Raw genomic sequence first — 13,547 nt, forward strand, 5'->3', positions numbered from 1 at the left:
TAAATTACTAACATTAATTTTGAAGGCTCCAACTGAGATGGGTAAGACTACTTGCAAAGTAGTGAAGAATCAGTAAAAGGCAGTCTTCCAGCCAATACTTTAATAGCAGCAATGGAGGCAGTCATTCTGGCAGCCTTTACAAATCTTATTTTTCTTAAATGAAATCCACAATTCCTATGTAATCATCTAACTCCAGGAGCTGGGCTTTTAAAAACACCAAATATCCCAAGACTCATGATAACATCGCAAGAGTTGGTAACACTATACAAGGGATGGGTTTTGTCCAGTTGTGTAGCAATTTTGTGAAGTGGCCACATTATTTATGAGAGCCGCAAAATTTGTTTTTATTTCTGCCTTGTTTTGGAATTGGGACAAAGTTACTGTTTGGGTAATTTTGCAAACCCCCTCCACTCACCTGCCTTTCCAGCTAGTGATTGTAAGAACAAATATTTTCCTGCCATGTAGACTAAAAAAAAAAAAAATGACCTGGTTGTACCATGAAAGAGTCAAAACCCTGAGGCAAAATAAAACAAACCCGCACATTTGTTGTTTAAAATTTCATGATTTAAAGGCAATCTCATGATTTCAGGGAGCCTGACATGGTTTTTGAATGATTGGGGTTGGCAATATTAATTTGTACAAGTTAATTAACCAGTGATTAGTGCACAAGATGTATGGATTTTAAGTCCGCAGATCCCAAAACTGACATTTAGGTCAGACCAAATGGGTCCTTTTTCAGTTCCAAGCTGCTGAACTCATGGGAGAGGAGCTTGTGAGCTCCTGGCCCAATCAAACAAACCCCAGAACTGATTCAAGAACAAAAATGCGCTGACCCCCAACCTAAAAGGGATCCAAACACACTCCTTCTGCCCACTTAGTTCTAAGGAGAATGCAACACATATAATTCATCTACTGTCTTCATAAGACTGTTTTTATCACTTGTAGTGGATGGCAGTTACTGCAATGTCACTTCCTTTCTTTTATTACAAGATTTTTCACTCAAGTTTCGTTGAAGAAACTAACCTCACATATGAAAAATATGAAGACTTTAACATCTGTTCCATCATCCACACACAACACATTCCTGTATTCTACCACTCTGGGTGAGGCATGTAGGTTCTCGCTGCACTCTTACATTTCCTGTTTGTTCTATTTCATACCAGGACCATCAATGAAAACCAATTCACCATTTGCTCCACTTGGATCTAATGGTAATTAGACATACAAATTCATTTTTAAAAATCTCATGCAAATCTGACCACTGAAACTGTTCCTCCCCCCACCCCCATATCTGATCTGCAAGGGATTCACTTCCACTTATTCGCCAACGTTAGACATGACAGAAAAAATTATCAGCTCTACAAGACCACGGATTTTGTGTTTCTGCACAAGTTTGTTTTATGAGCAATAATTCTGAAATTGTTTTCTGTTTGTATCTATTTCTTCTGCTTTTGCAATTTCTATGCCAGAGATGAACTGAAACCAAATCACGAGGCAAGGGGATTTGCTGAACACTAGACAGCGTTTGCAAGCTCTCTTTCAAACAAGTGCTCCCCCTACCATCAGTCATTATTATAGTATGCACTGCAAGCCAACCATCTGGTCACAAGTTCAATTAGCAGTTCATTCATTACTTTTTGTAACGGCAAAGAGATCTCTGTGAGTGATATCATGTCCTACTATATGACTAACTAAATTTGCTCATCTGCTCTTCTGGTAATTAGGTGCTTCATACTGTTTATTTGAAAATGCCAGCAATATGTGAAAAGTTATTTTTTGACAGTAGAAAGAAGCATTGTGCTGTTGGAAAAAAAAAGTCTGAGTTAGTGGCTATAATAGAAATTTGAATCTCTACAGAACATCATCATAATTTTTATTTTTATCATGTTATTTTCAAAGGAGATGCAAGAAAAACTAATGTCTTAAGGAAATTAAGCCAGCAAACTTGTTTTGGAAGGGATCAGAATAAAGATTTATCAGAAGAATCACGTAGTCTTCTTCCATACTATATTTTACAGCAATACTCCGTTCCAACCTTGTGCTCAGAGCGACACCTAGTGGCAATGATGAGTGTTGTTTCCCAAAAATCCAGTTAAATGTTACATTTTCCACTGGATAAAAAACAGAAGGGACCTGAAACTAGAAACCAATCCAGAGCAGTAATTTTAGAGACAGTCTATTGTCAAGGAACTTCCTCAAGATAACTAGTAAATGGGAATTAAGTGTAAGGGCAAGATGTTGCTGTGTTAGGATAGCTGGCCACTCATTCACTCTGCAGAAAATTATGGCACAGTTAAGCCGGGTTAATGTCTAGACAAAAATTAAACAAACTACACACCTGTCAGTTCACGTATCTTGCTTCAAACAGGGAAGTGTAGGTAGAACATTGCCCTTTGATTTTCTATTTAGAAGACTTAACATATGAACTCTCTTAGTGTGGATCTAAAAGGGCTATTCACTGTAGCTTATGGTAGAGCTCCATCTCCTGTTCCTTTCTAGCCTCCATGGCAAACTACTGGCCCTGCTATAGTGGCCCTGCGCTTGTCCCTCTTGTGGTAGGCCCGGGAGTTGACTTTTGTCCCTGTTTCTAGCATTGGCCACTCCGGTAGCGTCCAGTGCTTGAGGGCTGTGATTCTTTCCTCTGGACTTCTTCCCACTCGGCCCCTTCAGCTTCTTGGGCTCCCTGCCCTCCTTCGCCTTGGGTCACGGGGGTGGGAGGCAAGCTTCCCTCCCAGCGTTCCCCTTCACCTGGTTTTCTGGTCCTCCAACACTACTGCCAGCTCTCCTCACTCCCTCCCCTGTCTGGCTGGGGCAGGGCTTTGATTGGCCTCTGGTGCTTTAATTGACCTGTTGTAACCTCTCCACAGTCCACAGGGAACAAAGCTCTGATCATTCTGGGGCTTATATACCGCCCCTCGATCACTCTCCTGCTGCATCGCACCCCTATGAACTCTCCAGTGTGTTATAACAACTTGGAAATGACATGCTCAGATTTCAGGCACGCTTGCCTGTTACGTGACTTTTCACCCTTCACAGAACTAGCAAAATATGGAGCAGAGGATTAATGCTCTGCTGCACACTGGTGTAAATTTCCATTTGGGCCAGGTTTCCCAACAGTCCTATTCAGTTACAGTTTTACCAATATACCAGTTCTTCAGACAGTAAGCTCACTGGAGCAAGAGACCATGTTTTCCAATGTAGCCCTGATCCCAAGAGGGCTTTTGGGCATTATCAAATACAAAAGAAGTTCCAGTCTATTCCAGCCTGTAAGCAGAGAAGCAGCTACTATTTTCTAGTTAGAGCAAAGGACTTTTACAGAAGAAAATCTAGGCAGGATTCTCAACAGGAATCCTGAAGGCTTTGCCATCTTCCATGCACTCTCTTCTGCTGTCAATGACAGTCTACACATGCAGCCCTGTGCTTTAAACTTTCCTCTTGCAAACAATGGAGATGTATGTTGGTTTTTAAGTGGATGATGGAGAATTATCCTTCACTTGCTGATAAAAATATAACCTCTTTTTTAAATTTACATTTACATATGCATTCTCCTTTATTAATCTCGCCACTTTACAGAGGGAAAAAATAAAGTAAGCCAAAGCTAGAGTGTATTAAAACATTTCCTATGATTCAAATTTCCAACCAAGTATCCTTTACAATTCTTTCCACCTTAATTCAGAGAGAAGATATCAGTTATGTCTTCCCTCTTCCTCTCCCAACAAAAACTTTAGGAAAGCAGCTATGCTACATACACATCCCTAATGCTCAAGTGAACGCATCCTACACAGCTATCATTCAGTCTGAGCAGCATTGCTCTATTGCATGGGAAAAAACAAGTGCTCTCTTACTTCCTGAATTGCTTTCTGTGTTATTCCTTATGACTAAAGCCACCCTAAAAATAAGCCATCAGCAACTGTCCCAAGTACAACAGTGTTTGTTGCACAAAATGGTTTTAAATTATTTTTTGCAGCCAGGAAGCCTTTTTTAAAATCTATGACAGTTGTTTTGTAATCAAAGAACTAACCCAATGGCCGAAAACAAAACTTTCCTGACTTTTCTAGCTAATGACGTTGAAATAAATAACACAATGTAATTTTCTTCAGAGGGTTTTAGAGATTTATTTAGTGTTGTATCTAGACATGTTTTCCTATATCTTGTTATTGTTTATAATCAGAATTACTGTGAACTGAGCTGTAAGAATAATTTGCTGCATGTTTCAGAAGCGCCAGCTAGGAAAATTAACATTTTGATCTATCAGAAAAACCCCAAGCATTCTAAAAAACCCAGTCCAGACCCCACTTCCCAGCTGTCAGAGCTACTTCAAACTAGAAAACTTCCTTGCTTAGTTAAATGCACAAATTAGTGCAGAGAGCATTGAAAATTAGCATTACAGATTGTGGGTCCAATTCTGCAAGGTAAAGACAATTCTCAACATTAGGATCTCACCGAGAGTTCAATATGATATATAGCATACCAACAACAGAACACCGTTATAAAACATCAGTTAGCAAAGATAGCATCACAGAGACTCAACAGTATGGATGAATCTTTTTAAAGTCCATAAATAAATAACACCTAGCTCTTATATAGCACTTTTCATCCCTGGATCTCAAAGCACTTTATTATGCTATTCCTTTTATAAAGAAAATATAGTTGTAGGTTTCTTACCAAATAGAGCAGGAAGGTATGAAGACCTGTTCCGAGTCCAACAGAGGACAGAATACCTAAGCCTACCCAGTAGGCACACCACAAGAATTTTCTCTCCATATACTGCACATACTGAAAAAGAAGAAAAAAAGGAATCACAAAAGAAAAACAGGATGAGTGAATTCGCAGGATGAATTGCTTAAAAACTGATTGGGTGGGCCTGCTTTCAAAGTAGGTGGGCCACGGCCCACCCAGGTCCACCTGTAGCTACGCCACTGCACAGAACAGGTATGACACAGGCAGAAATAGTGTAAACTTCCTCACAAGGTTCCACCAAGCCACCTAAACCGTAGTCTGTCAGAGCCACCTAGTGGTGAAATGGGAGTTCAGAGAATTGCTAACTAACAGCAACTGCAAAAGCAGTTTTTGTGAAGCAGATCTTTATCCACTGGGAACCGGAGAGAGTCACCAACTCACTTCAAACAGCCAGATGGTAATGACTTAGTCAATGACCACGTGGGGTGAGTTTCAGTGTTCCTGTATTTTCTTAGTAAAAGCAATGCTAGGAGAACCCTTGGAAGGGGAATTCTAAGTGGATACTCTATTGGCCTTTGGATTTAAATAAAGGTGTGCCTGTGTTAAAAACAGAACAGCAAATGTAGGAGTTCTGCAACATAACAGGCTCCTGATTTTCTAGGTCAAGAATAAGAACAAGATGAGACATGTCAGAGGATGGGAGAAAACAAGCATTTGAGGCCATTTTCAATATTGGATGTTAATCAATGAAAGGGACTAACACCAAACAGAAAACTGCAGCACCTGGATATCCTGGCTGCTGTTTGGAATCAAAGCCCAGTCGAAGGGCGAAGGCTCATTTCTCTACCAGCCATTAGCACGGTCAAACATTTACCCAGCAACAGAGAGGTTCTCGCTATGTCAGTAAAAGCACCTAAAAGGCAGTGAGTAACCTAACTGTTCAACAAAATAAAATGTATTTTAACGCTTCAAAACGGAATAAGATTCTTCCTGGTATACATGACACCTATCCTTGTGTCTCACTGAACTACACCAGGGGATTCAGTTACAATAAGAAAAGTTACTGCGTCAAGTTACTACGTAAAAGATCTGGCTTGGGAATTAGGAATCTCGCTGCACATGTTGCAAGCACCACAAGTGGGCAGTCAAATCTCTGAATGGGAAAGCAGGTGGAGGCAGATTTAGGCAAGGTTTTGGGAAACTGGAAGAAGGGATGGCTGATGGCTTCCAGCCAGCCATCTGCTTTGCTGGGTTGGGATGACAGGGTAGCCTCCCACAGGAGAAGATCAGAGACTTGGTATTGCCTTCCTCCCTCCTTACATTTATATAATGGTTTACATTTTTGTATCGATGCAAAAGCAATCAATCAATCTTCGTATCACTGGAGAAACAGGTAGGTATTAAATCCATTTTAAAGGAGTTGGGAGAGACAGCGTAAGCAACAGAGCTAGCATTTGAACTTGGGAGCTCCTAGTTCCCAGTCCCATGCTCAGTCCATTACACCATTCTATGTCCAGAGAAAAGGCCACCCTGGATGGTTTGGAGAGTCATGGTTTGGAGAGGAAGGCACAATTTACCTGGGAGCCTTGACATTTTGGTAGATTAGAGTGCCACTTAGCCTTAGTTTACCTCACAGCATGGCCCAGTGTTTAACACTCCAAAGTAACCTTGGATAGAGTTACTTATTCAGAGATGGATAAGATGTTGAGTAGACGTTGCTGCAGTGAGGTGGACTGAATGATATGATAGGCCTTCCCTATCTTAAACATCTATGATTCATTTACTATGTGGCAGAACGGCATGCACAACATGGGGAATTAACAGCTGCATAAAATGAATGCTCAGGTAGATGCATTAGCATTCCAGTATGACATTATTCAATCCCCTAGGTATATGTTGTGATAAGGCAGGGCATGAAGTGCCAGCCACAAAAGAAAAGAACTTGAATGAATTGCATACCTGTTGATGTGTTCCTTCAATATAATACGCAGCTGTAAGCACTGCAAGCAGCAGCAAAAAAGACACCACGATACTTCGACGATGCCACAATCTTAAAAGACAAATTGCAATTAGGGTCTTTCATATTTTTTCCAGGCATTGCAAAGCCACATCTGTGTCACTGCAGAACAACTTTGTTGGGGTGTATCAAAAGGGTAAAAAGGCAGCCTGACAAATTTGTTGTGTTAAGATATAGGTCAAACTTCCCCTAAAAGAACTGAGCAGTGTTGATTCTTTAATGGGAATCTGATCTCACTTGGAACAGGAATAAAAGGGTTCTATTATACACTTTGAAAGCATTTTTCATCCAATTAACGCCATGTTCTACAAATATCAAGCCTTGACACCTAAGGTAACTATTACTGCTGTAGTTTCCATTTTACTGAGGGGTAAAGCAAGAGACAAAGGAACTAATGAGGCCATAGTTACCATATGTCAGTGGAAGAGCTGGGGAATAGACCTTAAAAACTCCTAACTCTAAGTCACATGCTCTGACCAGTAGGCCACAGTGGCGTTAGGAAGGGTAGCTTTATAACTATTTGGGTTCTCTCGTAAACTGTTGAAATTACACCTTGAAAAGGTCTCTTGTTGCAGTTCAGAAAAACTGAATGTGAAAACCTTCCAGTTAATTATCAGGGAGGAGGAGGGAGTATTTCCTTATATAATTTGAGATCCAGCTATTTTGGCTTTTGTGTCTGTCTAGCTTTACAGATAACAATCAAACTGGATACAATATCACCTTAATTGTTATTTTCTAGGGTGTACTTTAGTAATTGGGACATGGAAAAGCGGTTCTTAAAAGAACAATCCCAAGAATACTGAAAGAAAGCAAGAAGTGCAAGAGGATATTTTTTAGGACTACACTACATAAGCACAAACTATTTTTCACATGGGTCATTTCAGAAGGTCAGCATTTAAGTTACTCGTTCCTCTGAATGCACCCCACACATCAGCACTCTGCCTCTGGCCTGGAAGGTGGGTGAATGCAGCTCGTTATCTAAAGGGCTTGTCTATTCAGAGACGTGGTGCACGACAAGCAGGGATGTGAATCTATAGCTGCGCGCTAAGTGGCTGAGTGCTGCCGCACACTAGAAGTTCATAGTGTGCTTTCACGTACACAGCAGACTGGTGCACTTTAGATTCACACCCAAGCTTGCCATGCACTCAGTCTGCATAAAGACAAGCCCTCAGTAAGGGGCATTCGAACAGTGGCACTATTAATATTACCCAAGACCACATCAGGGCAGACCTGCTGGGCTGGAAAATGATCCTAGGATCATTTTTCTGAACACAAGCCTATTATTTATCCACATGCTAGGATGGCTTGGTATTACTGGTGTTCTCTCTTGTTAATTTTATTGATATTTTTCCTTCTCTAGGGATAAATGTTAGTACAATAAGAAACTTTACTCACTATTTCCCCATTGGGCAGGCTGGGGGTAACAATCCTAACTAGGGTGAGAATCTATCCTATATGCCGTTTGCAAATAATGGTTTAGAGAGACAGCACTAGTATGGATTATTTCCTACTGGGGAAGGGAACATGTAGGTTAGAAGCAAAGTCTCCTCATAAACATCAGTACAAGTGCCAGGTAATCTTGAACTTTGCCCTGGTAGGGAATTACTATTATTCCTTAATGAGTTTCAAAGGCACATATTAATACAATCTGAGCTCCATGCCAGATGCAGTCATTAATACAATAGCTCATGCTTTCAGGGCCCCGACGGACTGTTTTGCCCTTTCAAACAGGGACATTCAATTATTCAGAAATAAAGATTCTGATTCTTTTCTATCTATCAAGGCGATTTGGGGTTTGATATCAATGTAACTTACACACACGTTTTGGTGAGCAGTTGGGAATATGGCTCTTTTTTTTAAAAAAAGTATCTTTCTTTGAAACAAATTTATAACCACGAATCATCGTGAAATGTGAGCTGCGACAATGATCTACTGAATCAGTGCATGGGTTATACCACAGAGCTTAGAGGTGGAAATTAAAGGCGTTCTTTACTTTATGGTCCATTCCTTCAAGTTTATTAGGGTTTCCAGGAAAAAATACTGCAAGGTAATGAGTGGTTGTCGCCAAAGCACAATATTTTGCCTCTCTTCTCGGTCCCTTTGTTTCCGTTCACTCAGCAAAGAGGGGTCTGGAAATGAAGAGGGATGGAAGAGTTAATATAATGACAAGCTGAAAATTCACACTCCACCCCCAACCAATAGTTCCACGGTCTTTTTCGTTTCTCTGGGAAATAAACACTTGTGCTCACAGCAGTCATCCCTTCCCCCTTGTAGACAGTTCTATACATATGAAGTGACCTACAGCAAAGGAAGGCTCAGGGTTTCCACACCTAGCTGGCCAATTGCTCCAGAGTTTCATGGCCTTGAAAATATTTAAACAAGAAGTGTGCAGATCTGGGCTGAAATGAGCTTAACAGATTTGTAAGTCTTTATGCAAAAGACTAAACCACTTGCCTCCATAACCAGCTACATTCAGCCAATTTCCATTACCCATTGCAGAAGCCTTATTTTATCTTGAACTTTTTAATTTGGTCTCTTTCCATGACTAGTTCTGGACTTTTCCAATCAAACTGGATTGAGTTGCATGTGTTCTTTACACAATTTTGCCTGCTGGCCACTGTGTAACCGGATAAGAACATCATTTGCTGTGCGCAGCACCTCAGGCCATACTTGAACGGTTACTTAAAAAGGCCCATCTGCTCTATCACCTAGACAAAGTGAACCCATCTGAAAGAAAGGGCTGCCATGCAGAGAGCACACTTTTTTGTTTGAATCACTATCTTTCACCAAGTTAGACATTATAAATATGAAGAGAAGTTTCATTGCAGTAATTCAGTTATAAGACTAAACACAGCACACTGTTTAACAATCCCTGGTATTACACAATAAAGTCAGAGTACAAGAACGGAAGGATTTTTATGAGCTGTATTTAGTGCATAGTTATTGAGAGTACCATAAACACTAATAAAAACTAACTACTCTGGATCAAGATGACTTGTCCAAGACAGTATAAATCAAGCATTTTGCCAGATGAATTGGAATTTTGTTCACTCTGAAGAGCATGTATGCACTGATTTAGACGGATTTAGGAAGTAAAGCAAGATACAGATTTGTTACCCTCATATTCCAAGTAACAATGATTCTTCTATTCTTTTGTGCATCTAATCAAGTCAAATATTTATATAGTGTTTTACATGTTGAGAGCATTTTACACACATTAACTAGTAAATCTCACACTTCTGAGAGGTAGGAAGAGACACCATGGCCATATAGCATAATCAAGACTAGAATTCAAGGTCACTTGACTGCCTGTCTTGTGTTTTAGCCACTGATCCATGTTGCCTTACAAGATAACCTCTGATTCAGTTTAATGGATAATATTTCTTTCACACATGAATTGCATATTGGATCAGACACAGGTTCCATCTAGTTCAGTGTCTTGTCTCTGACAGTGGCTAGTACCAGACACTTCACAGGGATGTGCAAAAAACACTGTAGTAGGCAGATGTGGAATAACTTGCCTTCCAGGGATGTCTCCACCCAACCCCGACTAGTTAGAGACTGCTTTAAGCTGCTGAAGCATGAGGTTGTGTGTCCCTTTTAAAACTTTAGTATAAAAAGTTTGTATGTTCTTGTTCTCCTTATAAATACCCAATCCCTCTTTGAATCATGCTATGTTCTTAGTTTCTGTTCCATTCTCTGTCATTTCACAGAACGTCTTCAAGAAAAACAACAAGAGTCCTGTAGCACCTTAAAGACTAACAAATTTCGTTAGATGCATCTGGGTTGCAGCCCATGAAAGCTTATGCCTGCAGAAATTTGTTAGTCTTTAAGGTGCTACAGGACTCTCGTTGTTTTTGCTGTATACAGACTGACATGGCTACCCCTCTGGAAATCTTCAACAAAGACGCTTCACAGTTATTAAAAGTGCTACAAGACAGACTATGAAGTATGAACAAATACCAACAAAAGAAATGAGGGGTTGAAAAAGATCACAAACTTTGCAACAGAAAACACAGGGGAGGAGGAATAGAACATTTGGTTAAAGAGTAATAAATGCGGAGGTTTGAAGAAATTTGGGGAAAAAAAAAAACTACTGGTATAAACAAAGGGAGATTATTCTACCCAAGAGAAGCAGAAAGAAGAGAAGCAAAGCAAACAGAGATGAAGAGGCGATTTGCACCCAGTGGTTTCAGAAGGGTGAAGTCCAGAGTATACATGTAAGATTATCAGTGACTAGGGACAAGGTAGGTAAGGAAAGAGAAAGAACCAGAGTGATGAACTGCATAGGGGCATGAACTGGGGCATACAAAACATCTGAAGCTGACAGGAAACAAGCTAAGATTATGATAATTTTTATTAAATACCGCACAATCAGCTAAACGTTAGGCTGTGTGATTATCTTTTCATAAATAAGACTCGTGCTCTAAGCATTAGTTCTACATTAGTTCAAAGAAAAGGCTCACTGACAGAAAGAGACCTGCAAAGAGTGACCAAAAGAAGTTAATTGTTTTGTCAGTAATTAATCTTTAGCAAATTGCAAACTATAATTGTTAAGCCAGATATGTTTATAGAAGGGCTAATTCAGAAATTAAAGTTGGAGTTTCTCCCAAAGTAGGGTAGACTTTTCACTCCCCGAGTACAAACTCCTTAGTGTCAAAGGGCTGGGTTGCTTGGAACGCTTTCTAAACCCAAATACCTGCCAAAAGAGATTTTTTAATTAGCACCTGATGCTGCAGCCCTTAAGCAAATTCTCATTCAGATTAATAGGATTTGCACATGGTAGGGCTGCAGAATAGGTATAGGTGATATATTTCCATTTCAGCCTCCCCCTCAGTTGTATCTGGGCTAAGTTTCCCAATGCACACAACTCTTCAGAATCTTTTGAGGGTAACTGCAGGTACCAAATTGACTGGTCTGGAAGGTGAACATTCAGCCTTTTCAGCCTACCTGTAAAGTTCCCATTCTGCTGTTCTTTGAGCATTCCTACGCGTCTCTGGTCACAATCTGTTCCATTCTCTGCCATTTCATAGATCAGTCACTTACGAGGATCTAATAGCAACACACACAAAAAAAGCATAAGTATAACCTTTACCCATAACAGACAAGATTCTACTTATTACTTATTCTGAGGATGAAGAGCAGACATCCTGCATCAATGTGCCAACATCCAACCCAACAATATAGCATGCTTATCTTGCAATATAATAATATAAATGTTGGAAATGAATGAAAGACCAATATGGCAAAGGCAATTTTAAACCACTTCTTTCGGACACAGAGAAACTACAGAACCAAACTCTGATGTGACCCCTGCATTATTTACAAAACTCCCCGAAGTATACTTCTGCTCAGCTTTTAACTATCACTTCTACTAGGCAACCTATTTTTGCTGATTCTTTGGTTGTCACTTAAGACAAGTTTCAGATCATTTAAGCACTAGGTACTCTTAATGTGACACTTGAGAGTTCAAAACTGAAGTGTGGTGAACGCAGCTCGTAAGAGGCACCTCTACAGCTGCTGGAACTCAGACAGATAATGGTATGCTGCCAGCTGGCTTTGCAGTTGACCAAGTTACAAAGCCAAGTTGTAAGACAAAAAACCCTACCTCTATTAATTCTAAAATACGTACTGAAACCATATTTCCATATACTTGATGAACTTCACACTAGAAACTAGATCAGATGGCATGATGGCACATGCCCACCAACTCATCGTGCATGCAACAAGCCACCAGAATAGCTCACATTTTTAATAAAAATACCCTAATTCAAAAACTAGGAAATAAATTTGTCCATTGTTTGCTAAAGCACAGTCTAAAATCCAAAAACTAGTAAAAGCATGCTCTAAATCTGCCTCCCTCTAAAGCTATCTGAAAATTCGACATTTCCCCTATTAGTTGCTCTTGCCTTGGATCTATATCTTTTCATCCTTAAAGAACTGTAAAAGCCAACTACAGTCTTTCTTATTCATGAGTATAAGTGGTGCACCATGTCGGAGGCCAGCCTCAAATAGAATGTTGCAATAGATTGTCTACTGACCAGCTGACACTTCTTATGCAACAAACAAAAATAAACAGAACACCCCCCACAACCCAGTTAAGTTCCCTACTTCAAAATTTAACTCCTGTCTAAAAATACCCTCACAAATTTTGTTTTGGAAGAAATAGCCTATGAAGCTAAAACCTCTTGCACTTAGTTTTCTTTTTGTGGACAAAATAAGATTTACAGTTTTGTATAGGCTTCTCGTGTCAGAAGGAAAAGGAGAATATTCAAACGACAGTTACATAAACTGCAAATTGGTAGGAAATGAAAGTAGCTTTCAAGACAAATATTTATTTCTCCTTTCCTTTATGTTAAAAATACAGCAAAAGAACCAAGTGGACACTCAGGTTTGGTGTGCAGGAAAGACAGGCCCTCCCTTCAGTTTCAGAGGGAAGCAGCAACTTCAAATCCAGTCAATTTAAAAAATAAACTGAAATATGTTTCAAATACTAGACCTTCCCCAAATGTCCCTTCCTGCCTTTTGTAGTTTTACAAATCTCATTTTACTATGTTAACAAAATGTTTTTCACAACACTGTTGCTGTGTAAGAAACCCACACTAACAAGAGAATTTGACTGTATATAGAAGCGCTGGCAAATCAACCAAATTAGTCTTTCCTCCCTTTTAATCTATATTATAGTCTAATCTCTTTCAATTGCAGGAGTTTTGTACATTACTTGTAATACTAGCTGGAAAAACATTTTCACGCAGAAGTGTGATTTTTAAGATCTTTTCCCTTTAAATACCCTATTTTCCTCCACAAAGATCAAGGGTTCGTGAACAAAATGATTCAGTCAAATGTCAGT

At 39.7% G+C, this 13,547-nt stretch overlaps 1 protein-coding gene across 4 annotated transcripts in view; it reads right to left on the reverse strand.

Moving 5' to 3' along the window:
• Positions 1-13,547, reverse strand: part of VMP1 (vacuole membrane protein 1) — a 77,618-nt gene that overhangs the window by 54,489 nt on the left and 9,582 nt on the right. For all 4 annotated transcript variants that reach the window (XM_067565753.1, XM_067565755.1, XM_067565754.1 and 1 more), the window contains 4 exons: positions 11,648-11,749; positions 8,691-8,826; positions 6,640-6,730; positions 4,666-4,776 (listed from right to left, as the gene is read on the reverse strand). In XM_067565753.1, the coding sequence (XP_067421854.1) occupies positions 4,666-4,776; positions 6,640-6,730; positions 8,691-8,826; positions 11,648-11,723 (414 nt within the window). In that variant the 5' untranslated portion in view covers positions 11,724-11,749. The remainder of the gene's footprint in view (positions 1-4,665; positions 4,777-6,639; positions 6,731-8,690; positions 8,827-11,647; positions 11,750-13,547) is intronic.

This window comes from Emydura macquarii, unplaced genomic scaffold (genome assembly GCF_026122565.2).
Source record: "Emydura macquarii macquarii isolate MOO-44397 ecotype Brisbane River unplaced genomic scaffold, CSIRO-AGI_Emac_v2 contig_2699, whole genome shotgun sequence".
Taxonomy (NCBI): domain Eukaryota; kingdom Metazoa; phylum Chordata; order Testudines; family Chelidae; genus Emydura; species Emydura macquarii.